Source organism: Indicator indicator, chromosome 1, assembly GCF_027791375.1.
Source record: "Indicator indicator isolate 239-I01 chromosome 1, UM_Iind_1.1, whole genome shotgun sequence".
Taxonomy (NCBI): Eukaryota; Metazoa; Chordata; class Aves; order Piciformes; family Indicatoridae; genus Indicator; species Indicator indicator.
The window spans coordinates 16,816,145-16,842,699 of record NC_072010.1 but is presented as its reverse complement, the minus strand read 5'-3'; the positions used below and the strand labels follow the sequence as shown (position 1 = coordinate 16,842,699).

Genomic DNA, 26,555 nt, shown 5'->3' with positions numbered 1-26,555 from the left:
TTCACGTGGAAAATAACATAAATAACATTATATATGTTATTTTATGTTATTCAAGTAAAACTACATAGAATCGCATTGCAAAGTGACAGAGCAGAGGCCACAGTGGGTGCTATGTCATGTACTGTTGGCCCAGGTTTAGAGACAGACATATGACCGGGACCTGCTCCATCGCTTTAGGTAACAGGCACATACTGCTGGGGAAGATTTGTAAATAAATAGTATGCAATTACTGTGAACCCAAAACTATTGGCTTAGACATATTAACAACACAGCTTTCAGAGACATATATAATATAACTGGATATATGACTTCAGAAACATACTTGTTTATGTTCCTTGTTTTCAATCTGTTTTGTAATTTTGCATGCATACAAACTAATAATGTGACTTGGCTATAGCTATTTCATTTACTGCCCTCAAAATTAGCCTGGCAAGAGAAAGGAGATACTTTGTGCAGTTTGCTGCCTGCAACCACTTGGCACAGACCTATAATCAGGAGGTTTGCATGCAGAGAACTTCGGGGGGGGGAGCTGTGATGCCTTTATCCTCAGCTAAGAACATGTCAATCAACCTTTCTACTTAATTTCCTGTTTCAACATTATTTTCAAATTAGGAGTTTTTTCCTTAAATCTTACTTATTCACATAAGTCTTTTAAGGGTCCTAGGCTGATGATAAATTACTACTTGGAATATATTTGCTTACTAGTGGTATTCACTGTAGGTGATGTAACCAAATTTGAATGAAGATGAAACTTAATCTGATGTCTCAAAGTCATGAACTGTTGTGGGTTTACACTGAAGTTACTTAAACTCAGTGAATAATCTTAGAGTATTATGGTAATAAAACTTCATGCAGTTGTACCAGTCTATTTTCTAAAAATCTATGGAATAGCAGATTTATTTTATGCAATTTCCACTTTGAATCACAGACTGTCCAATTCTTAATGCAGTAGGCATATGGATATCTATTTATGTGCAGGTGTGCATGAAAATACAATATATATCAGAGAAGGAGGTAAATAAAAGAAATAGCATGTGATAGCCTTCTGATGATGGTATATGACATAGGACCTGATCATATGTTCTGATTACTCTTTATATGTACAATAAAGCAGGGGATTCACTTCATCTCAGCTTCTTCACCTGTAATTTATGCCCCAAGCTTTGACTGTCTGTCTAGGCTTCCCTGCAGGTAAGAGGAAAAGATAGGTACCTCCAGAAGTTGGATGTAGACACCAGTCTTAACAAAGAACAAAGCATGCTCTCAAGATGTCCACCTCTTTTCATTTACTACTTAGGAAGCCTTGAGATTTCAGAGAATTGATAATTTTTGACAACTACAGTTGTGTGAGAGGATTTCTAGGTGCTCTAAAGTGATCCCTTTTAAGTAAAGGAAATGCCTATTTCTTTACTTTTTACATTACTCAAACATAAATTCCTGGCAGCAGGTTGTGCATGTTGATAGTGAAATATGAGAGCCCCACAACTGTGAAATGAGTGGGTAGCAGTTTGGGATGCTGGCAAGTTTCCTCCCGACATGATCCTCTATTTGCTTCTAGTAAAAGAGTGAAATAATTATATTATTTGGATAGCCATCATCCGTAACATGTCATGTATTCACACTGAGCCACAGTTCAGTGCTCCTAAATCCCAGCAGCCTAACAGAGATGGTTATGACAAAGACAAGGGACATTTAGGTACTGTTCTCCCACGGTGGAATTCTTGCAGGTTAAGCTCATTGAAGTGATAATTAGGGCTCTGTATGAACTGTCAAGACCAGCAGCAAGCTGGGACAAGTCAGAAAACAGATGTCTCCCAGCCCTTTTTTTTAGTCTAACAGTTTAGGTATATAAAGTTTGATATAGGCAGAGGCATTTTCTTCTTTGCAGCTGCAGTTCCTTTAATGTCATCCCTTCTGCATTGTCTCTGCAAGGAAGCTCTCAGGTTTTCCTTCGTGAAAAGCAATCAATGTCATGCTTAAAATTGCCACACTGTCCTCAATTTATAACTAAATGCAATGGCAATGGCCAGTAGAGATGAGGCACTTCCCACTTTTCACTGGAATATGGCCAGTGGTGTGCCTGAGGCCAGGCCCCTGTTTCTCCTTTACATTATTTTTGCTGGAACACATTCTGAATCAAGGTGCTGCAAAAGTTTGGTGAAACCTGTCCTCTGTGTGAATGAGACATGGTATGTCCTTTACATGTCCCCTCAGCCAGTCCTAGCTGTGATGAGTGAGAAGCAGTCCCTGCTAAACACAAAATTAAATTTTTAAATATTTTCAATATATTTTAATTCAAATTTTAAAATGTTTTACACTTGCAAAATAGGATTTTTGTCCCACTTCAAATCAACCAGCTGTGACAGGAAATACACATGGTGCAATACAAGCAGCCCAGACTGAGGGGCTGCAAAGTGGAAAAGGAAGATTTTTGCTTACCTATTTAAGAATAGCAACATATGCTACTGTTTGCAGTCACAATAAGTGATTGCAGGTGTAGCAAATTTAGGCTCTTCTTTCTTTTTTTTTTTTTTTCCTTTTTCCCCCCCTTTTCCCTTTTCATTACAGTAGATTTTTAACAGCTCCCAGCTGGAGATGAATGCCCAGATCACTTTGACTTTCTGGGCAAGTTGCTTATGTAGGCATCTTTCCTTTCTTTGAAAATCATAATTTTGACTGTGCCAGTCATGAAGTTGGAGAATACAACTTATTGCTACACTGCTGACATAATCAGTTGGTGAATAGTCCCACTGACATTAAAGGTGGCAGAAAATACAAATCAGTATGATCTGCTGTACATGTTCAAGAGCAATGTACTTAAGTCATATATAGAAGGCAATTTGAGCATTTGGAGTTAAATTTCCCACCAAGTTCAGTCTTTTATACTTAATATTACAATGGAAAATTACTGTATACTTGTTTGGTGTTTTTTTTCAAGCTGCTTAGTGATTCCTGAATTTCTAATGTTGGGCTAAATCTTCAACTAAAGCAAACGGACAGAGTTTGTGAAAATCAGTGTATTTTTTCCAATGCACAGCTGCCAAGGATCTCTGTTGTTGTATAGAAACGGAAGCCATCTGCCTTGAATTCCTGTAAGGATAATATGTGAGAAATAATACCTAAAATTACCATTTATCTATGGAGAAGCACTTGTGCCATGTAGCAGTTAAAAATATTCCATGACCCACATGCTGAAGTCAGTGGCAGTGCAGCCTGACTTGGGCAGAGAGACACTGATTTTCTACCTTTTCATCATGTTCTCAGCCCTTCCACCTCCTCTCTCAGTTTCTTACTCATTTCCTTCTATCCTGTCATCAGTCACTTGCTGTTGGAAGGGCTCCTTTTTAAGAGCCTCGGGCTGGATCTTGTGCCAGCAATATCAGCAAAATCACAGTGCTTTAAAATGGCATTAATGAAGTTCCGAGTCAGTTGTGTTCAGGAAAAACCAGTGGGCAATTACAGCATTTAAATAACAATACCGATTGATTGTGAAACCAGCGCGGAATTGTGGTAGACAAGGGTTTTCAAAATGCAATCATGACTATGGTTTAGGAGAATTTTCATTACCCACGTATGGCCAAGTCACTAAGGAAGCAAAAAGCCAGTCTCATCTGCTGAAGGAAAAACAAGGGCCACCATATTCTCCTGAGGGCTACCAGCAGAGACTGAAGCAGAGCTTCATCAGCACAGCTTCTTTCCACTCATACTTTTATAAAAACAACGGAGTGGCAGAAACTGTGCTTAAATACCTCCCCACGTATCAAGTGAAACGTGGATGGCATACAGTTAAGATGTGAGGTAACACTTTCAAAAGCATTCAAATGCATTTGAGACCTCAGTTTTATCTTCACACAGTGACTGAGGTCACTGGTGGTTCAAACAGGGCAGCTCTCTGAACTGTCTTTCTGAATTCTGGAAGATTGTTCCCTAAAGGGAATGATAAGAGTGCAGAATGGAGGCAGGAGAAATCCTGTTTTACAGAACAATGCAAACTTTTGGAGAATTGCTGAGAGCTCATGAAACTCACCAATTTCTACAGTCTTCTGTAGGTTCATGAAGGGTTGTTCTGGGTCTACATTCTCCTACTCTGACTAGTGAATCTCAAATAGTAACAGCACAATTATCAGTCAAATTTCAGGTGCTGTATTTCTTTCAAGAGAAGAGGATGTTCTTATTCTTGTTCAGACAGTAGGAGACCCTATAATTTGGACTGAAGCTGCTAAGAAATTGTAGGATTTGTTCTTCTTAAATTCATACAGTGAAAGGAAGTATTAGCTAGAGGTACTTAAGAGCTTAGTTCAGAACTTGCTGGTAGCTGTCAGGTTTACAACAGTGCGTGGTGTCCTGGTTCTTCCACTAATGATCATTTGCTAGCATATAAATTTAAAATATTTAGAGCTCCATTAATTCAGTAGAAAGGGCCTTATTGACTTTAATTGATCTGAACCTGTAAGACTGTTCCTGAATAAGGAAATGGATTTTGTAAATGATAAATGGCTAACACTCTGGGAAGTCAAAGTAGCTGTAGTTTAAGACACAAACTAAAACCCCAGAACAAGATCAGATGCTGCTGCAATGCAGAATTTGAGATGCCTGGTAATGTCTGTTTGCCTCTGTATTGCGCATGGTCCTATTGAATGTGGGCAGGGCATGTGCATGATAGACCTGGAGCTTTCCTGGAGCACTGGTACTGCCTACTAACTCAGCTGTGCTTGGGAAAAAGTGTGGCAGGAAACAGGCCTGAGGTGGTATGAATGTTCCTGGCAGGCTGTGCATAGTCCTAGGACCACAGGTTGAACTCCATCATGTTCTTCACCCTTTGCTGCCTTGTCCATCATATTTTTTACTGCATCCTGACCTACCTGTGTCACTACTAGTTCATTTCCATTGGCAATTCTTTCCTGCCCTCTGCATTCATGGATTCTCCCTGTTTCTCCATGGATCATGCTCCTTGTCTGTCTTTTCTACCTTCTTTTCTCTCTCCTTTTTTATGTCACTTGCCAAGCTTGCTCCTTCAGCACTTCCAGACATTTTCCTGGTGAAGCCCTGTCTTTCCCTCTACCATGCTCCCCTTTTCCTGCTTCATGACTCAAAGCATCAGTGGCTGGTCATCAGGGAAAGTAAGTGAAAAGCATCCTTAGTTTGCTGCCTAGCTTTTATTTCAGCTTTCAGGTTTGTGAGGAGTGTATTCTAAGAAAATGGAGGTAGTTTAATGATGTGACTCCCTGCCTGTGACATTAAAAAAAATTAAATAAACACCCTCCCCTAATAATGCTCAGGGCTTGGATGGAGGATGTAATAGTAGCAACGTGTGAAATTTACAGTTAACTTGTCAACTTTCTTACAAGAAGTTGGTTGGTGTCTGCTCAACTTGTAGGCAAGTGCTATAAGGTCTAATGAACCTCAGCACTTTGAAAGAGAAAATAGAGACCATTTCTGAAACTGTGACTGCTGGCAAGCAGAGCGGAGGGGGGAAAATAGGCAGAACAGCAGGATCAAAGCCAAAGTGAAGAGGATTAAGGGACCAATACTGGGTGAGCGCAGAACAGCCAAAGGGATGGTCCCTGAGGCCAGGACATAGCATGAAAGAGAAGGAGTACTAAAGGAGAGAAAATAGTCAGAAAAAATATATGTAGGCAACTGTAAGGAAAGCTATATAAACTGTGAATGACAAATCAGTCAGACTGAGTCATCTATATCTGACTACCTCTGTGCCCAAACAGTTAACTGAGTAGCATTCTCTTATATATTGTTCACACACAAGCACATAAATAAACATTATTACATGCTGCCTGGCATGGAAGGGGTATTTTTAATATCTTCCTTCTCACCTGCTTCACCATCTTTCACTGCTAAACCTTTGCTTCTTTTCTGTACAAGGCAGTTTCCCAAAAGGAAGCTGTGAGGAGGGAAGGAAGTAGTGGCACTGACCATCTGGGAGATACAGAAATACAGGAAGGATAAGAAGCTGTCATCATCTCAGTGTAAAATTCAGCCTAGAATTCCTATCTGATAAGTTCTGCCTAGGGAACCACCATGGATTTCGCTCTGCTGGTAAGGTACTAGAAAACATCAGCATGAAGATATTTTAGCTAAAATTTGACCTCCTATTTGGAATACTCATATGAAAATTGTAATTTGTACCAGTATTGTTTGTGCCAATAACAGATCCCTGAGCCTGGACCATGAGTTAGACTACTGCTAGGAGCTAGTAACACTGATTTTCAACCGTTCCCTCTACTGTCACTGAAAAATATTTGGGACAGTACCATACAGCAGAAAAAAAGTCTGATCTGGTATTTGCTCCTGAATGTTTCAAACTGCTTGTTCACAAGAGCAAGCTTGGAAATGACTCATCATGATTTTGGGAGATGCAGGTTTCTGGAACCCAGTGATAGATCTCACAGCAGAGGCTGTTTAAGAGCTTCCCTTGGGGTGCTTAAACAAACGCAAATATTTTTGCTTTGACAGTAATTGCATACACCTAGATTTCAACTGCAGGTACCAGCAGTGCTGTGCTACTGGTGAAGCTGTTTTCTTGCAGGTAAAACCCCAGCAGATGCACCAATTACTTTACATACTGTTTACCCGCTTTTGGTGACATTGAGGCTAACCTTGGAGTCACCTCCCCCGCTGCCACATTCTCCTTTGTCGTACCACCATTTGTTTTTCAATTTGTCCAAGAGGCCTTGTTCATTCAGTTTTAAAACTGCGAGGTTAACAGCATTTCTTGAAACGATAAAACATATTTTGTAAGAAACTGCACAGCTGTTAAGATGTTAGAAGGAATGAGGACTTAAGCTGTTTATAAGCTTGATCCACACACTAAATAAACCTCTCATTTCCATATTTCAAAGCCTTTGGCAGCACAAATAAATGTGGTTGCTTTCAAATGTGAAAAATGTGTTTCCGCTGTAGAAATGATTTTCAGAATGGTTTGAAATTTAACAAGAAAATTCTATCAACCAACCAAAACTATTTTTGCAAAATGATGATAAAACTCTCTCTGGAATTATAAACAATCTGCACAGATTTATTTGAGTCTATGTTTGGAATCTGTTTAGTGTGGGCCCAGGCTGATTTTTCAAGCAGATGGGAAAAAGCATTCCCATTTAGTAAAGAGGCAAGATCCAGACAGCCTGTGCTAGATGCTGCCAGTCACTGTGTCACACACAGTTTTGACATAGAACATTTCAGAGTGATACCAGACAAGTTATGGCCTAAGGTTCCAGAAGCAGGGAGTGTAAGGTAAAGCTGAAGAAGAGTGCTAACAGCTTGTATGCTGCCTGTGATGCTCTCTAGATTCATTCAATGGCAAACAATGCACAAAGAGATGCCAGGAGTCCTGCCCATCTGAAGCTTCATCACCTGCTTCAGGTACATCTGTAATCTGGGATGCAGCCTCTAGAGACCTGGGGTCTTAAAGGTGTGATTCCAAGCACTTCTCTGATGTCCTGGGAGACCACCCTGTTTCTCAGCCTGAATGGCACCCACAGGATGTGGGAGGAAGGTGGTGGTGGAGGGGCGGTGGCTGGAGAAATGTGGAGATAGTGTGGCCAAGCAGAAGCTTGAGCACTGGGAAGACCAAAACCAGCCCACTTGACGGATGCTGAGATACAAGCAGGATGTCCTGAGGACCTTTTCTTTGAAAGTTTATATGTGTTATGCTACCACTGGATGGAAGACAAATCCTGCATTGCTAGCAGCACAGTGGTGTAGGCACAACATAGGCTCTGTGAACCTGGTGTCCTCTGTCTCATGTTTAAGTGCTCTTTTTTTGGAGTAGAGAAATACTTGAGAGAGATTTTGAATCTGTGCAGCCAGAGGGGGTTGCCAGTACAGGAGCTAAAGCACAGAATCACTGCTTCTGTATGAACTCAAGGCTGCTGCTGGGAAGGCACTGAAACTCAGGAAAGAAAGGGACACAGATGGTCCTAGGATGGGGTTGCTTCTGTGCATGTTCAGAGGTTTTTTATTTCAGGTCTCCACAGAGAATTAAGATTGGCTGGCAGAGGGTAGACAGGATAGATTACAATACAAACCCAGATACATTGCATCTGCATTTATGATAAGAACTACAGTCACTATATGACATTTTAAAATTGTTTGATAACTAATGTGCCAAGGCATTTACGCAGCCTTCACCACCTCTGAGGAACCTTTGCCCCTGCTTAAGTGTATGACTTCCTATCTTTATTACTAAGAGCTTCAACAGTCACAGATTCTAATGGTACACAACTATACTAATATCTACTCATAATAATAAATTTTCTCTTCCTTTGTTCTTGCTCAGTGATCCCTAGTACATCCATGCCTATCAGACATGGACATTTCTGGTGAATAGACACTTGCCAGAAGTGTCTGCTCAGGTTTGCTTGTGGATCTGCAGAGACATGTACAGCAGCAGCATCATATCCTTGAAGCATGATTCATCTCTAAAGGAGCGAAGTATCTGTGAGGTGCCTGTGGCTTAAATACTGCTCTTCAGGGACAATGCATGATTGAGAAAGATAGAGTTTCTCTCTCTGAATTTGTTTAATCTTGTCAAACTCTGTCTGTTAGGGCTGAGTGTGATTTAGCAAGAGCTATGCCTGTCAATGACATCTTCCCCTCATCGATTATGGGAGGATGCAACACCTTCAAACTGTTCAGGGAAAGGTTGGGGAAAAGAGATTCTCTGGTGGCAGGGCTCCATCAGATCTTGTGGCACCAGAAGCCACTGGGACTTGTGATTCACCCTCTCCAGAGATAGCTGATGTCTGGTCCCTGGGGCTCCCTTTTGGTCTTAGAATGGAAATTTTTCTCTCACTCAATAAGGAGAGGTATTTTCCTGGCAAGCAGGTACAGACAAAAGTATTTCACACCTTCTGGATCGCTCCTTACAACACTGGCCCATTTGTAGGACAAATGTTAGTTTTGGGATGTACATTCACTGTCTTCTGTTAAGTTTTTCAAATAGCTCCTGCTGGAACTGAGACAGAACTTAGCTGAGTGGTAATGAAGTCTGGAAACTGCTTGTGAGCAGACCTGACTTTACCTAGCTTCATTGTGGTTATATATATTCAAGATTTTTCCATACAGATAAAGTAATTGCTTGTCTGTCCCTGAAGTGAGAATGAAAACTGTAGGCTGTAGAGGGAGTGATAACACATTGCTCTTTGTGGATAAAGCTTTAAGGGGAATTTAGCAGCCAGGTTGACAAATGTGATTTTGTATAAGTGCTCTAATTATGGTTCACATTCCAGAGGGAGAGGAGCAATTGCAAAATTGGAATGAAACTGTTCATTTGTCCCTGGAAGCAATTGCTTTTGAACCAGTCATATTTACTACAGATTTCTTTCCTACTCAGCTTTTTTGTTACAAAGCCTGTGCCTTTGGCCTGTTTGCCCCATTCAGAAAGGTAACCTTGATGCTTTACAGACTAGTTTCCAGTACACTGAATGTAATTTTTACCTTTGTAAGGATGTTGGGACTGAGCCAGAGATGAAAGATGATCCTAGAAACACTTTGACATTGAGCCATTCTGAAAATGGCTTAGCTGTGTATCTTGAGACTGCCACCTACAATAGCAGAGTCAAAATCCTTCCTTTCTTCAACAACCAAGGTCTCATTTAAGGCCTCTATGTCTAATTCTTACACTGGGCAGCAATAACATAAACAGTTGACAGTACTACAGATGTGGAAAGGAGTGATCACTCCCATGAAAAATGAAATGTATCTCAAGGAATACTACTCTCAATTCAATGAGCCACTTAGGCACAGACTTAATTTAAAACAGATGGGAAGCCCTATCAATCAGTCTATCCATAAAAAAATCTTCATACTATTTCCTGTAAGCTGTATTGTCTCTCAAGTATGAACTCCAAAGCTCAATGAATTAGATCAAGTCCTTATGCTAAAATCCTTAGAAAGTTTTTGTTTGTTTGTTTCTTTAATCTTATCTTGGGTGTAGAAGTTACCTGACAACTTAAAACTTTTTTTTTTTTGTTTCAGGATTTTCAAGTTAACGTCTACTTAGACCATTTATCTGGATAAGCTAAGGAGAATGAAAAACACCTAAGTAATTTTTCTTTTGACAAATAATATAAGTTTCATGTTTAATTTCCATGTTGAAAGAAGAGAGGTTTCTCACTTGCCAAAGGGTTGAATTTATCTTTTGGAGCATTAAAGATTATCAAGCAAAAATTTCCCACAGTCATTTAGAGAAGCTGCAGCTGGTTGATAGTAATCCTACAGTAATAAATAAATAAATGAAACCCATTCATGAGAGGGTTATTTAGCTGGGTTATTAGCCATATCCATAGACATTTTCACAGCACAACAGAGAAATGGAAATAAAAAGGATGAAGAAGTAAATGTGGATTTAAGCTGCAATCATTGCTCTGAAATCAGACCGTATGGTTTATAAACTTAACACATTATTGTCCTCATCAGGTCTAGCAGGCCATGTAAAACCAGGTTAGTTTCACACTGCTTTCTCTGCTGCTTTGTTATCCAGGTCCACCTCAAAATGTGGAAATAAGTAATTTCCTTCTGATCAAGACATCACAGAGAACCTTTCCTCAGCAGTGCTGTATCTCCCACAGAAATGTTGTAACTGAGATCCTGAAAGTTGCAGTGGTGACTACATTTACAATTATATACCTCAGAGCCATGCTAGATCACTTGTACTCATCCTAGACAGTGCTTCACTCTGTCACAGAAGAAAGCATTTTAAAACTTGAGTATCCATGGCACAAACCATTCTTTTATCATTACAAAAAATAGGACTGTATTCTCAATACCACACTTAGTCAAAACTCCCATTGAAGAACAACGTGTTCCTCAATAAAGGAATGGAAATCTTTGCAAAAGTAAGGTTTTAATCGTAGAAAACCAGCTAGTACTTTAATATCTGACTCTCAGTCCTTGCTGTCACTGCACAATCCTGCCTTTTCCATTACTCAGAATAAAACAGAGTCCTTCTATGCAATAGTCAAGCTAGTTCAGCCAAATCTGCAGCCCTTGTGTTACGGTGATACCTCACTTCAAACCAGCAGATTTCTGCTCTAAATCATTAGATATCCAGGAGAAACCACTTTTCCACCACTGCTGCCTATAGAATTACAGTATGAAAAACTTGATGAGAAATAAATAATTCTTACTCATTTAAATTTGATTCATTTAAAATAACTCTCCATCTCCCCATAAATAGTTACAAGCAGTTAAAAATGTTAACCAGTGTCACTTAGAGAGGCTACATGTACTAACTGCAGATAAGCCTTTCACCATCAGCAAAAGATAAAACTGCACAGATGACAGCGCCACTGCCCAGCCCCTTACAGCATAATATCTGTGATTTCAGAGAGGGATACTTCCTCTGCTGTCAAAAAGATCAGCCTAGGGTGCTTGCCCAAAGCCCAGGGAAGCTGCTAAAGCTTTGACCTTCATTGAGCAATGGTTAGCAGATGACCAATTCTGTCCATATGAAGGCAGAGAGGCAGGCATTGAACAAATTACCTGAACCTAGCAGTTGAGGCTCAACCACAGGAGGGGCATTTCTAAGGCCGACACAGACACACAAACATCCCTGCACCACAAAGAAGTGAGCCAGAGGACCAGGATAGGCACTGCAGTAGCCAACATCACAAGCACTGCTGGGAATTTGAGACAGCCGTAAGAGAACAGCATGGGAGAGGAAACCAAATTCTGCCTAATGCAACACCATAAATGCCTATATCAGCATAGCAGCTCAGCATCTTTAAGAAACCATAAACTAAAACATGAAATGCAGCCTGCATGGGAAGATTGGTTCTGTTTTCAATAGCCTTATGCCCAGTGCTTAAATACAGGTAACAGGCAGAAAAGGCTCTCTCCAGCCTCGTGTAATCATCTACACCCTCAGACGCAGCTGCTTTATCGGCTGAAAAAATCTTCATATGCACAGTGGTTCATGGGATGGTGGGAAGCACCACCTGCTAGCACTGCTCAGCACCATCTGTGAATGCAGTTCAGAAGGCTCAGCCTTGGCCCCATTTAGCAAAGGAGATCTCCATGAAGTCAGGTCTCAGAATACCTGGTTTTGAATACTAAATGGTATAAAAGCACAGACGGGTCCCTAAATACTTATTACAACAAAGGCAGGATCTCTGCCTTTAATAACGATCTTTTAGGCAAGTGGTACAGTTTTGCCAGGAAAACTTAAATGTCTTAGCTATTTAAACAGCTTTGACATTTTCCTGAATCCCTTTCCTGAACTTTATCTCATAAATTCTGTGTAACTGGCATGTTCAATAGCAAAACACTTCCCTGAATCCTGGGCAGAATCCTGATGAAATTCTGCCTTTGTCTTTACAGACAGCAGCACTGTTGTTTCACTACTTAGTACCAGGGGTGCTGTTCACCTGAAATAATGAACAAGCAGAATGTACAAAAATAACACGACTCACTAGCAAAACTCAGAGACACATGCAATGATAGCTCTGTTTAAACTGCAGCTGCATTGCACAGCATATCCTAGAACCACTGGCACCACCACTGCAGTTACTGAGGCAGAAGCAGAGACCTTGACCTTCAGAAAGGCTTTCTGTAAATCCTTCCCACAAGGATTTGAAAACCTCAGAAATTGCTCAGCCACTTAGAAGTCACGTCACATGGAGGGATACCACCTCTGTTTAACCTTAGGTTCTCTAAACATACAGCCAACTTCCAAGAGTACCTGAATGGTAAATGGCCAAAGCACCATAAATGGGCCCTGCAGGAGTTATGACCAAACAACAAAATACTGGGATTTGCTTTTCATTCGAGTAAAATCCATGACTATATTGTCATATAAGTTTGTTGTATATATAATCAGTGCCTGGAAAGAAGCAGGGATCAGTAAACTACTTCACAGTGGGAAGTGAAGCTATGGATGCAGTGGTGCATCTGCAGGAGGTGTTCACTGAAGGAAGAAGCTTTCCCAAGACAACAATGTCACAGTCAGTGACTGCTGGCAATTGATGCATTTCAAGCAACTCAAAGCTCATTTTCTTCTTTGCACTATGAATGTCTCTCCCTGCAGCTATCTGCTGATGTAGACATCTCCCAGAAAAGCCCCTCAGGACTCCTGGAGCAGGCTGGAAGGGGTCCTCCCACTGGACAAGGCAAAGATAAAGCCCGGTAAAGCTGAGTTCAGTGACCTTATTTCAGTGACATGAATCGCAGTTATTCTCTCATGATATAATCAGTATCCAGCCCAGGTGTCTTGGGAAGAGGAGGCCACAGCTGCTTTAAAATCTCCTCTCACTGCACAACCTAATGTTTCCTGGATACGGTTGAGGATTTGTCTCAGATCTACTTAGTCAATCACAAGTGGGTGCATTTTTACAGCTTGTTTATATCATCTGTTCAAATGATTTTAAATGGGAAAATTTAAAATGCAACCTTACCAAGCAAAAATTTCAAGTCTGCCCATCTTCTGAGCTGTTTATTTTAACCATGTTTTGAAAAGTGCTGATGGCAGAGTGTAACGTGACACGAATGCAGCAGAGTTCAAGAGCGTTTGACAATTTGTCAAGAGAAATTAGGTATAAAGCTGCATGGCACTGGCTGAATGTATTTAATAAATTGGGAATGAAACAAGCACTCTGTTAATGAGGAAGATGCAGCCAAAGCTCACGTCATTCTACACTCAGATGGCTTGGAGGATCAATAATGCAAATACTTTAAAAAAAAAGTGTTAAGAGCATGTTTACAGGAAAAACAACCTAAATGTTAAATGACAAAGGGCCAACTTCAAAATGATGCTTTTTAAAAAACATTCAGAAATTGATAGGGATACTTTTTGTACTGGGATTTATAAAGGCTTGCATTCTGTAATGCTATTTGTATGAAACTACTGTATTAAAATACTGAATCACAATGCAAACCAAAACATTCTCACACGTAGCTAATAGTTCAAACAAAATAAGGTCCTTGGCAGCTTGGCCAGCATTTATATTAAATAAAGAACTATTAGTATTCAAGTAGTGAGCATTCACAACACTACATCTTCTGCAATGGGTCACTCAGGCTTTCTTGATAAACTCTTCCATGATTATATATATATATGCTTATCAGAGAAAGGATGTGACCAGCCACCTCATCTGAGCGTCCCAGTCCTGCTGAGGATCCCCCAGGACAGTGGGTAGCTCTTGAATTCCATCTTGCAAAATCCACATATTCCTGAGGAACTTAACATCCTGCAGGAAGCCAAAAGTCTTGCAAAAAAATTTCTATGGGCAGGCTGAGTGCTGCATTAGAGTCTAATAGTATTTACCGATGTCATCAAAAAATCTCATGTCTGATTGCATTTAGAATACCTCTTCCAGAACAGTATCTCAAAATATCTTACAAACACTAAGAATAAATTATCTTTGCAAGACAGCATATGCATTGTTATTTGTTTATAAACAGAAAATTTGAAGTGTTGAAATATTTTTCAATATAATGGTCTTCTGTTCAACCAAGTAACAAGTGATAGAACAAGAGAAAATGGCCTCAAGTTGTGCCAAGGGAAGTTTAGGTTGGGTATTAGGAAGAATTTATTCACTGAAAGAGTTCTCAGGCACTGGAACAGTTTGCCCAGCAAGGTGGTTGAGTCCTCAGTCCTGGAGGTATTTAAGAGTCATGTAGATGTAGTGCTTAAGGACATGGTTGAGTCAATGACTTGTCAGTGTTAGGCTAATGACTAGACTTGATGATCTTAAAGGTCTTTTCCAATCTAGGCAATTCTGTGACTCTTTGATTCGTTTAGCCACCCAAATAAGATGGTTAATTTCCAGGGGCAATGAGCATTTACAGCTTCTTTGTACATCCTAAACATGTAGTTTAGTTGCTTGAACTGAGCTTTGTAAACAAATTCGAGCCAAGCTGACACCTTGAGGATCAGCAGGAGTTCCAATTAATGGGAGCCCCACTGCTGCTAAAAATTGCCACAGCTACTTTGAGTTCAAAGAGGTTCTGACAATTTACACCAGCTAGAGGTCTGATGATGGTAGTTTAAAATATTTATATAAATTAAAAGCTGTTTTACTGCAAGATATTCCAATTATAGTATGCAAACAGTTTTGGCACAAACAATTAAATATGTATTTTGCTTGTGTAAAAACCACAGCAACCGACCTGGGAAGGCAACTCAGTTTTGCTGTAAATTCAAGACACATAAAATTGTCCCTAGAGGAACTGTTCATATTGGTTTAGCAGCAGAAACACTAGTTTCTCCCAATTCTGAGCTATCTTAATTTTTGCTAATAACTACCTAATCCTGTTCTCCTTGAGCAGAACTGCTTTTCAAAGTACAATTTTTCTTGCTGATTGCATCGTAAGCAGGACTAAGTGAATAGGCTGCTGCAGTCCAACACCTGCAAACACAAAATATATGTTTTAAAGACTTGAGTGAAATTTTTCAAGTGTCAGAGCACCAGAGTAACACTGTCTCTGCACTGCAGGAATTGCTCCGAGATGCTAAGCTTAGCATATGGCCAACTGCCTTAAAACTCTCTCACTTCAGAAACATCATGAATCCTGAGCCCTTTACAATTTAAACATATTTATGTATTTGCTGAAAACATCTATAATGACATTTTAATATTTGAAATTGTGTAGAATGGTAAATTTTAAATATATAGTGCCAAAACACTTAATGCTTTTAGACAGGGTAATATTCACCTTTGGATTGGCCATCAGAAATCTCTTTCTTAGGTGAAGCAGAACTGACATTTTTTCCTGCAGCAAAACATCCAAAGATGCTGTTTCACCTGCCTAGTTAGAGGCCCCCACCTGAGAGAAAATGGTAGTATTGATGCAGACAGGTAGGGGTTTTGCAGCAGGGCACAGGATATGGTTCAGTGCTAGGCAGGGGTTACATCAGTATGGATTAACACTACTGAAAGACAAGGAGTAACAGCTTGTGGTGGGGGCTGCAGCAGTGAACCTCTATGTCTCATGCTGTCCCTATCCTCTCCTACCTAGACTGCATTCATGTAGGTCTCTATAAGTGACATTATGTTCAGTTATCCAGGCACATGCTGTTGGGACTCCTTATGTCACCCCATCCACAAGGAAGGCCAAGCACTGCAGTTTGCTGTCTGCACAAATGATCTATTTGTTTTCCAAATGGATGACTTAACAGGATTGGAAACGTTATTCATCATATTCCGATGGTGGCCAGCAGATTTTAATTTTCTTTTACATTATATTTTAGCCCTATTCATAAGGCATTTTAAGTCTATGCTTCTGAATGCTACAGAGTGACTATTTTCACCCAAAAAGAGACTAGGAAAAATGCCTGTCTTTTGGATGCAATTCAGTGCTTATTGAATAAAAAATATGGTTTGGTTTCTTCTACCTTAAGAATTTGTTCTTTCTTTGTATCCATCTCAATTTGTTTGATATCACTGATAGATTACATCACAGACTCTGGCTACCCTACACAGAAGATTTTACTACCTCAAAATCTCCCAGCATAAAGCAGGTGGCAGCTGTTTCAGCAGCTTCTAATTTTTCACTCCATTCAACATATCCCAGCAGTGGCTGAAATACTGTACCCTCAGCTGAACACTTCACAGCTTTCATCCACAGGAAGACCCAGCCCTAGGCTGAATCACCCATCCACAGAAGAAAGGTTATGGTGACCTCTAAAACCAGTCAAGACTTATTGCTGACTCCTGCTACAAATAATGGGAAGTAAAATGTCCTCTTGGACTCACTGCAAAAATTAGGTTTTCTTGTTTCTAACCAGCCCCATGCCCCAATGTGCTATAGAAATGTGTTTGATGCAGTGGATAGGAGGGCAACTAATACAACAGATTCAAGATCAAGAGCAGTATTGAACATTATCTGGCATTTTTAGACACTGGTTCAAATTTGCAATATTTGAAGAGATTTCACTACCAGACTTCATTTTTTTATTTATGCCAGGATGAATCTCACTCTTTTTGAACATAAAACGATTGTGTAAAAGGAACTATATTTGACATGGTCTTCTCATGTTACTCTGCTCCTTATGATATGCTGCCATATTTCCTCCTTGCAACCAGCAAGACATTGTAACAGCAACTGATTAGTTTAGGAAGTCAGTTTGAGTTTAAGAAATGGTAAAAACCATCAGGAGTCACAATGCAGTGACTCTGACAATTAAAGATGCTCAACTGAGCATCTCTGCATGCATTTTTGCGTTTTTCATGAAATACCTCACTGTCAGCTTAAGAAACTCCATAAAAGGTGACAGAAGCCCTCTGTCCTAGTTCATATTTCTGAGATGTCCTCAGAGAAGAATCATGCAAAATGAGTCTCAGAGTGACAGAGGTATCTGTGGCAAGAGCCACAGTTAGAGAAAAAAAAACCCTCCTGCTATGTTCTTAGCAGCTGCAACAGGGGAAAAAAAAGGCAAACAAAACCCTCAAACACTGCTATTATTCAGGAATTCTCAGGAATTCACAGAGTAGCCAGACTCAGTCGAACTCATCAATAGAGAGTGGTGATTCTGCCCCTCTACTCTGCCCCAATGATGCCTCACCCGGAGTACTGTGTCCAGTTGTGGACTGCTCACTTAAGTAAGACATGGACCTGTTGGAGCAGCTCCAGAGGAGGGCCACAAAAATGGTCAGAGGGCTGGAACACTGCTCCTATGAAGAAAGGTGGGGGGAGTTGAGGGTGTTCAGCTTGGAGAAGAGAAGGCTCTGAGGAGATCTTATTGCAGTCTTTCAGTACTTAAAATGGTCTTATAAAAAAGATGTAGGCAATTTTTTAGTAGGGCCTGTTGCAATAGGGCCAGGGCTAATGATTTTAAACTAAAAGAGAGGAGATTCAGACTAGAAGAAATTTTATTTTAGGGAAAACCCCTACTATTTTAGGTGGATTTTCCAATGAGCACCAGTCTTTTGCCTGTCTGGTTAGACTTTTCAGCCATCAAGTCCCAGTCTCACCTTAGTGAGAACAAAGCACAAAATGACTGCAAATCCAAACACCGTCGGCATACTGTATAGTACTGAAAGTGCTGTTATACAAGCAGTCTGCTCAGTAATTTTTTTCCTAGCAAGGAATGCAACTCCAAATGGCAAAGCTATAGGGCAAAACTGCAGTTTGCTTCTGAGGGAATTCATTAACTGACATCAATGTCCACAAAGTTATTACTGTAACGTGGTCACTATGTCAAAAGCCATTGGAACACTGACAAATCAGGATGGATGCTTATGCTTTATTTTCATTGTTGCCAGAAACAGACCACAAATTCATAGTATCTGCATAGATGATACACTCTTTTCAGATCTAAACTTGGACTGAGAAGAGGCATGAAAGAATTCTGTCACTCTGTATGTTTCTTTGTGACTCCATAGTGATGTTTTTCATAAAGAAGGATTAGAGGGAAGGCGATAAATGGAAAGATTCCTGCTAAGAGATAATTTCTTAAGCTTTGTTCTAATCATATTGCAAGCACTTTGAAGTTCATTATTTTAATTAGAAGCAGAGACTGAGAAAAACCAGGGGGTCCATTCCCCAGGTGGGAACTCTATCTGCAATTGCAATGCAAGCAATAAATAGCGCTGCAAAACTAGAATCTTAGTGAAATGCTGGTTTGTGTTTTGCCTAATGGCAGATCAATACCATACAAATGAAGCAATCACAGTTGTGTCATATAAAGCCTTATTTGGTCAGCAGCCAAAATGGGGATTAGCTGGAAGAGTTCCTAGGACTTTCTGTCTGAATATAATTGCAGAAGTTAATGAGGAAGATCTTATAAGCTGAGACAAACATAAATGGTGCCAGCAGTCAGACGAGATGGTCAGCCCAATAGCGAGTGTGCTGATAATTAAAATGCCCTGAAGCCAGCTAACATCAGTCCAAGATCAGGTGAAATTATCAGACAAGGGCAATCCAATCCCTCTGGCAACCAGACAAATAACGATGCCACCATTGGTACAGTCATGTACACAGCATCAAATGCAAATACTCCAGCACTCACATCAGTCAGGCAAAACACAGCTACATCAATACAGTAACCCTCATGCTTGCGGTGTTCCAAATACAAGCAGTCAGGCTATAGAGAAAACAAGGAATGGAAATCACTAGTAGTGGATATGGCAGTCCAACTAATGTAATTGCTGTTGTCCTGAACACATGCCCACATGTCACTTTTCATAAGAAAAGCTGGAGGGAGTAGTGTCCACTAGTGGTGGAGATTTCTGCTGTTGCTTTCTAAAGGGACCATGTGAAAATATGCTGTCACAGACCATAGACTGTTTAAGAAACCATTAGTTGAAGCTACATTTCCCCTATTGTTTTGTCTCTGAAACACTTTCTTTGATCAAAGACACTGAGAAATAGACTGTGAGATTTGTTCTGAGGCACACACCTCCATGGATTTGAAATAATTATACAAACATTTGAAGTAGGAATGAACTTTAAATATTCACAGCACAATAACCACTATGCTATTAATCCTCACCGTCTTTTGGAGGTTGATGGGCAATTGTCATTAGCCTCAATTTGCAAAGGTGAAAGTGAAGTGAAAAAGTCAACTGACTTCCTCCAAGACTCCCAGGAAATCAAGGCAGAATCATAATTAAGCCCATCAGTATGACATCCCTTGACTTCAACTGCACTTTCTTTGCTGCTCAGAAATCTTTGGGCCTTTTCAGACAAGTGTTCAAAGAGAATTCATCTTTCCGGTCTCCCAAAAGGAGTCACTTCCTAGGCAAAGACAAAATTTGAACTTCTCTGAGCATTCTCTCAACTCAGTCTTTAACCATGAGATATTCCCAATTTTTCCTTATACCTTGCAGGAAGTGAGAGACAGCCAGCTTGAATGGCCTGACTCCTTAACAAAAAAACTCCCTCAACTTTTGAACTACGGATTCCAAAACAGTTCTTGCTATCTGTCACTCAGCAGCTATATAAAGCTGCTTAGGCAAATCAGAAATACAGAGCACTGCCACTCATTTTGTTGAGTTCAGATACTCTCAGTCTTTTGCTTTTCCAGTATGAGAATGAGATTTAGATGAGAACAATATTGATTGACTTTTAATTCATAGAAATCATAACTAAACCCAGAAGCATCATCTGCACAAGTAAGGGAGAAGACCTACTAAACAGAAAACTCTATATAAGCTCCTACAACATTCTGAACAGTCCTACAGTTCCAGGAGACTGAATGTGATGGCTGAAGACGTCCTTTTCATATCTGTAATTTTATGATCATAGCACAGTGCAGTCTTGGAAAGCACCTCAGGAGGTGCCTGGTCCAACCTCCTGCTCACACAAGCTGTTCAGGGCTTTATCTGGTTACAGTTTGAAAACATCCAAGGATTGAGACTGCACAACCTCTCTGGACAACCAGTGCCACTCACAGACTGTTCTCAGTCAGGGGAAAAAGTTCCTCCTTCCACTCAGTCTGAAACTCTCATGTTTCAGTTTATTCCTACCGTCTCTTACCTTCCCACCCTGCACTACTGTGAAGAGCTTGGCTCCATCTCCTTGAAGACCTCTCCATAGGCACTGTGGGTCGCTGTTGTATCACCCCCACAACCATCTCTGCTCCTGACTGAATAAGCTCAGCTCCTCCTCACAAGGCAGGCACTCCAGACCCTGCTCCATCTTGACCACCTTCCACTGAAATTGTTTCAATTTGTTGATGTTTTTCTTGATGTAGGAAGCCAAAAAAAAAAAAAAAAAGGATGCAGTCTGAATGTTGGCAATTGTTTTCTTGGATGCCACAGTATCTTACATTGTGGCCTACAAATTGGATGAACTAAAAGCACTCTAATTGGAAACTGTCTTGGATAATTGCCCACTATCTAAAAGAGATGCCAAAAATAGCAGTCTGCTTATTTAACTGTGATAGGAAACATTCCTAAATCCTCAAGAAACTGTGAGGTCTTTATGTTCACTTTCAACTACATTTTACATTATTTAAATGCTGCACAATGAGAACTACTTGTCAAATGTTCATGTGGATTTAAAGGAAAAAACATCATCAGCAGATACAGAATATAATTAAACCAGTATCATACACTGATTAAAACCTGAGGACATGGATCTTAGAAAGTGGAGAGCATTTAAATGTGGGCTGATCCCACAGCTTTGCACACAGAAGGACATAATTTTTTTAATAAAAACAAATAAAGAAATGAGCATCAGCCTGCATCCTGGCTCTTAGTGTTTTGTGTTGAGACCAGTGAAAAGCTGCCGTGGAAACCTTCAAATTAAAATTTTTTGCTGAAAATACAGAAATTTGAAAAAAATGCCTTGTAGTGTTTACATTTAGATATCCGAAATAATGGATGATTTGACTTACCCAAATATTCTGTAGGAAATAACTGGCAGATTTCCACCCAGGATTGGTGAGTTTTACTGTAGATTCAGAGTTTTAAGAGCCAAAATAGATGTGAACCACACAATTCACAGTATAAAGTGCTATACAAAGAATTTCCACACTTCTGTGTGCAAAATCAGGTGCCCACATCCATACTAAGGAAGCCAAAGATCTCACTCTAAACGTAAAAGCCTCCCTTAAGACACAGTTGCAGATTTTGGCTGCACTAAATGGAACCATAGAAGCCATAGGTTGGAATGAACCTATTGTGTAATTATGTACAGAGAAAGCCCATTCTGGAGGTAACAGATGGGCTGCCAGATGTTTGAACTTCTCTCACCTGGAGACCTCATTCATCACTGCTGCTAATAAAGGAAAATGCAACAGATCAGTATCTCCCTGCACACAAATACTATTCCTGACCAATGGGGGTGGGGGGTGGTGGTGGTAAACCCTATTTTCTCTAGGTCCTGGAAGCAGATTATTCTTTTTATGTGTTCTTCTATAAAAGAGATTGAAGTGTAACAATAAAAAAGGTCTCTGTATCAGATCAGGCTTGGACCACTTTAACAAAGTGCTGGGAAAATTGTAGTCAGATTTTGACCACAACACAGCCAGTGCTGCCAAAACCTGTTAAAATACAGTCTCACTCAACAGAAGAGCACACAGCATTATTCATTATCATGTGGTATGCTTAAATATATATTTAAATAGGAGCTAAATCCCTTTCCAGCTTTAAGCTCTTACTCAGTAACTTGGAATGGGAAGCAGAGGAAGTAAGGCTTTTAGCTAGAAACATACAGATACTCCAGTGCAGGATATCTAGATAGAGCTGAGAAAAAGAGCAGTAGTTTTTACTCCCTACCACACATGAGGTTCAGAGAAATAATAATTACTGATCGACCACAAGTCCCCCTTTCATGATACAATCTTTTAAACGTCTGTTGTTCAGTCAGATGCACAGTTGGCCATTTTTATTTGGAACCTGAGTATCTTGGGAACATCTTGCTGACGCTGGAAATGGCTGCATTTTAGAGATGCTGTGCCAAGACACAGAGTAGCTTAAATTACATATTAAAACTCTGGAATCTTGTTTTGGGCTCTTCCATTAGCCACATCTTTTCACTGTTCATTCTCTACATAATGTCTGCTCTGTTGCACGGTGTGACAACCTAAGACACTGTTCTCTGTTCAAAGAAACCACGAGAAAGAAAACAAACTTTTTCCCCCGACTTTTGGTTTGGGATTTCTCACAAGAGCAAAGGCTGCATAAAGACTAAATGGCCATTTTGTGTCTCTTGGGAGTCCATCTAGTACTTAATGCCAGTTGGAAGTGTGCAGTTTTGCAGCTACCACACAGATTAATCACAAGCTGTTTTTCAGGTGCTATTTGTTCCCCAAATGTCAGTTCCACAGAGAGGTATTGTAATGTGCTGCTGTGATTCCTTTCAGTGCCATGCTCCCCTGCTTTAGTCTACCTACAGTTTACCTGGACAATTATTATCTTAGGGGGATAAGCCTTTTTTACTTGGCAGGAATTGTACCATCAGCTTCAAAGGGTAGCTGGCTTCTGCCCTTAATGAATACATATTCTGAAGCCTGGCAGTTTCCTGGGAATTGACACCGAAACAGCCAGAAAGTTGTCATGAAAATAAAAGAGAGAAATAATGAGTTGCATTGTTAAAATAGAATAGGCTGCATCTTGCCCTCTACTGAGCTGCTTTATGAGGGACTGAGGAAATGGCAAGGAAAATGGCAGGAGAGATTTATTTCTGAAGTGTCAAGAAGTAGAGTTCTTTCCTTGGAAAGTCTCTAGATTGGAACCAGTGATAACCTTTTTTTATCCCACTGATGCACTCTGGGGATTAATGACTAATAAACCTTGGCAAACAACCAGAAACCAGGAAGGTGTGTGCACAGCAGTGGTACTGGTTTGCCTTTTTTCCCAGACATTCTGTTTTCCACTGACGGTTTTAGAGGAATTCACTAGTTATAGTTAAATATGTGCCCCTTCTTATCTGACAGAGAAGAGAATTGCCTGATGAATTTAATTTGGACAGATTTGATATCATGAAGCTCATATTTTGTTTGCATTCAAATATTTCTGAAGCAGACAAAAAAAAAAAACCCCAACAAACCCAAACCACCACCACCCCAAAAAAACCCCAAAACCCAGTGATTTTTTTTTAATGCCTTTATTTCCTTCTTTCTTTCTTTCTGATTGTAGAAAATGATCTTGTTATAGAAATTGTCCTGGTGCTGACTACTGTGGTTGGGCCCAAGCAGTACTTCTACATGACAGCACAGAAATGTTACCTTTAGTAATCATGAATATTAGAAGGACAAAGCTCTTCTCTAAATATCTGGTAATAAAAGAAAATTCAGAAAAAAAGAAAAGCCTCATCATGCTGTTAAGCCAATGCTAAAGCTGAAGAGAGAATGGCAGAGCTGAAGTTTCACTTTTTATACTGATTATATTGCTAATTTAAAAATGCTTACTGCCACTGCAAAGTTTAAATTAAAAATTACCTTTCCAGGCAATACTTTTATTGCTCTTTCTGTGCTCTGTCCTTTCATTCCTGCTCAGAATTACCTTCTTTCACAACTGTTCTTACTAAGATTCTTGGACTTTCTCTGGAGCAAGGAGCAGGATGATGTTAGCAGAAAGGTACCAGAATGTGATTGTATGAACAAAGTGGGACCTGGATTTCTTGGAAGAGCTTTGCCTTCCATCAGTTGCTTCTAATGTCATTCATAGGGTAGGAAAACAGAAATGGCAATAGAACAAATTTCTGTGACTTTTGCTCTCTCCTCCAGATGGAGGCTTTGTTCAGTTATGAATCTCCTCCTGAAGTGTGAAGGTGAAAACTTCCTGCAAGAGGCAATGAAAAAAATAGTCTCTATGGGCCAAGGTAGATCCAAGATGGCTTTCTAAAGCCATCTGAAAGATACACTGATGTGGGTTTTTATCTGCCAGGACAGAGAAAATTGAGTGAGTGCAGCATCATGGACACTGAGTTAATTTCTTCTAAAGATGCAAATATTGGAAACTTTCCGAATAACAATGCCCTTCACTGCAGTTTGGTGAATTAAGTCAGGATTAGTTCAAATTCCTGCCTCTGTATGTAAAAATTGCAAGAAAGGGTAAAACTCCTCCAAGCAGAAGATTTTGCTTAAGTATATTTGCTCATACATCTTGCAGTGGAGCTCATTAACCATCAGAAAATTTTCCTGTTCTTTTACTGCACTCTTTTTGTATGGGGAAGACCTTGATCTTGATTAAAAATTATAAAATAAATTCAATAGGCATCACCGGGGAACAGAGCAAACTGAGATTCTGATCTCTCTTCCTAGGGCTGTATTTTTACTTTTAAAACGTACTCTATTTTTAGACAGAAATAATCCAGGTAACCGAAACTAAGTACACCCCCCAGGCTCAGCTGAAAGCACAACTTGCTAACATTCATTACCAGCATCTTTCTTCACTGATCTTTTTTTGACCTCTGACTTTTACATTCCTTGCTAAGCAGTGGCTCACTCCCTGCCTTTTTACATACTAAATGTTATTTTTAGTTGACAGAAAACTCAACAAGCTCTGAAGTATCTGACCTGCTTGAGAAATATCCAGGCTATAAGCTCTGACGCTGAATGGGTAATAAGGTGGTAATTCAAGCCTTGTGATGCCTACAGTGAAGGGAAAAGGATTATGCAAAGTCATACAGTATGATTTACACCATCAGTCAAACAGGATAAAGTTTACAACATGCATTAAATGCTACAGATCGCATTCTAGCTTTCAAATAGTTTTGTATCACAGAAAGAAATGACTTTGTAAAATCTTGGAAAGTGATACTCCTGAATAAAATCATGTTCCTACAAATATCAACAGAATGCCCCATAACTGTGCAGGGATTTTTTTTCTCCACTGCCCCTCGCTCTAAAAGAATAGAGGTCAAACTCAGTAATTGCAGATCACTCGTTTTTATCCTCAAACCTCCATTATTCACCATTTTTTTCTGTATCTTGTCTACATCAAATTTAAATAACACTAGTTTCTAGCTTCTACAGGGCTTTGCTGAAATTATTGTCTCTGTGGATAACACTAAGGTAAAGAGCAGCCATTCTGGCAGAAGAGAAATGTGCGCGAAAAAAAAAAGAGAACCTGCTTCCTCTGCATCTCTTCTCACTGTGAAGGTCACCTGTCTTCAGAATGATCTGGGGAGGAATTTGAATGCCACTGCTGATGGCTGGTGGACAGCTAGCCAGCTGAAGAAATACCCATTCTTCTCTCTAAATTGTCAGAACAATGCCCCAAAGCACTTAGGGCTCAGACCTGACTATGTTGACCCAAGTGTACATTATCTTTGCCTCCTTTTATACCTTTCTAGAAACACACCACTGAGTACACAATACAAGCCAGATCCATAGAAACACAAGCTAGAATAACTGAATCAATTAAATCAGTTACAAAAAAAAAAGAAATTCTATGAAGTTCTTTGAAAACTGAACCATATAGGGTACACCAAAGAGTGGTCCAGGAAAGTGCTTACTTTATGACACAACATAGCTTGCACAAGGAAGCCTCTCTCAAGGGAGAAGTCTGTTTTTGCAAAGTTACATGGTTTTCCACAGTACATAACCTTTGAAAAACACTAGTGGAAAAAGTTCTCTGTAGTAAATAAATTTGGGTTCTGTAAGTAATTGTTGTAGTCAACACAAACATTTTTTCTAGTTTTTCTCTTATTCAGAGGGAATTTGTGAGTAACAAACTCATTTTATGTGTGCACAAAGCTAATTCTACAGAAATCATAAGAAACCAGAGCATGCAAGAGACGATTTGAGAGAAACTTTTTTTTATCTGCTTTTATAGGTGACTACTGTGTGTAATGAGTCTGATTCTTTCCCACTGAGTTTGGTGTGGATTATTAGTTCACTGATCTACAAAAAAATCTACAAAACCAGGGTAAAAGGAGAAATGGGGTATAGTTCAGAATAATATATTAAGTTTAAAATAAATAGGCTTGACAGTGAATTATGACCCAGAAATTCCTTCCACAGTAACTTCCTTATACTCTGGTCTCCAAAACCATCAGAAACAGAACTTGATAAAAAGTGTAATGGTCCCATTGGAAGAAATGCTATCAGATTTACCCTTGTATTCCCAAGCTTGTTTCAGGTCAATGAAAAACACATGAAAAAAAAAAGAAGAGGGAATATCCCATCCTATGCAAGGTCTGATAAA

General features: G+C 39.8%; 1 protein-coding gene across 2 annotated transcripts in view; it reads right to left on the bottom strand.

Moving 5' to 3' along the window:
* GRIA4 (glutamate ionotropic receptor AMPA type subunit 4) overlaps positions 1-26,555 on the bottom strand; it is a 238,161-nt gene that overhangs the window by 9,228 nt on the left and 202,378 nt on the right. Inside the window, exon 14 of one of the 2 annotated variants that reach the window (XM_054400655.1) lies at positions 6,615-6,729. The exons of the other annotated variant lie outside the window; for it this stretch is intronic. Within the exon in view, the coding sequence (XP_054256630.1) occupies positions 6,615-6,729 (115 nt within the window). The remainder of the gene's footprint in view (positions 1-6,614; positions 6,730-26,555) is intronic. 2 annotated transcript variants of the gene reach the window in all.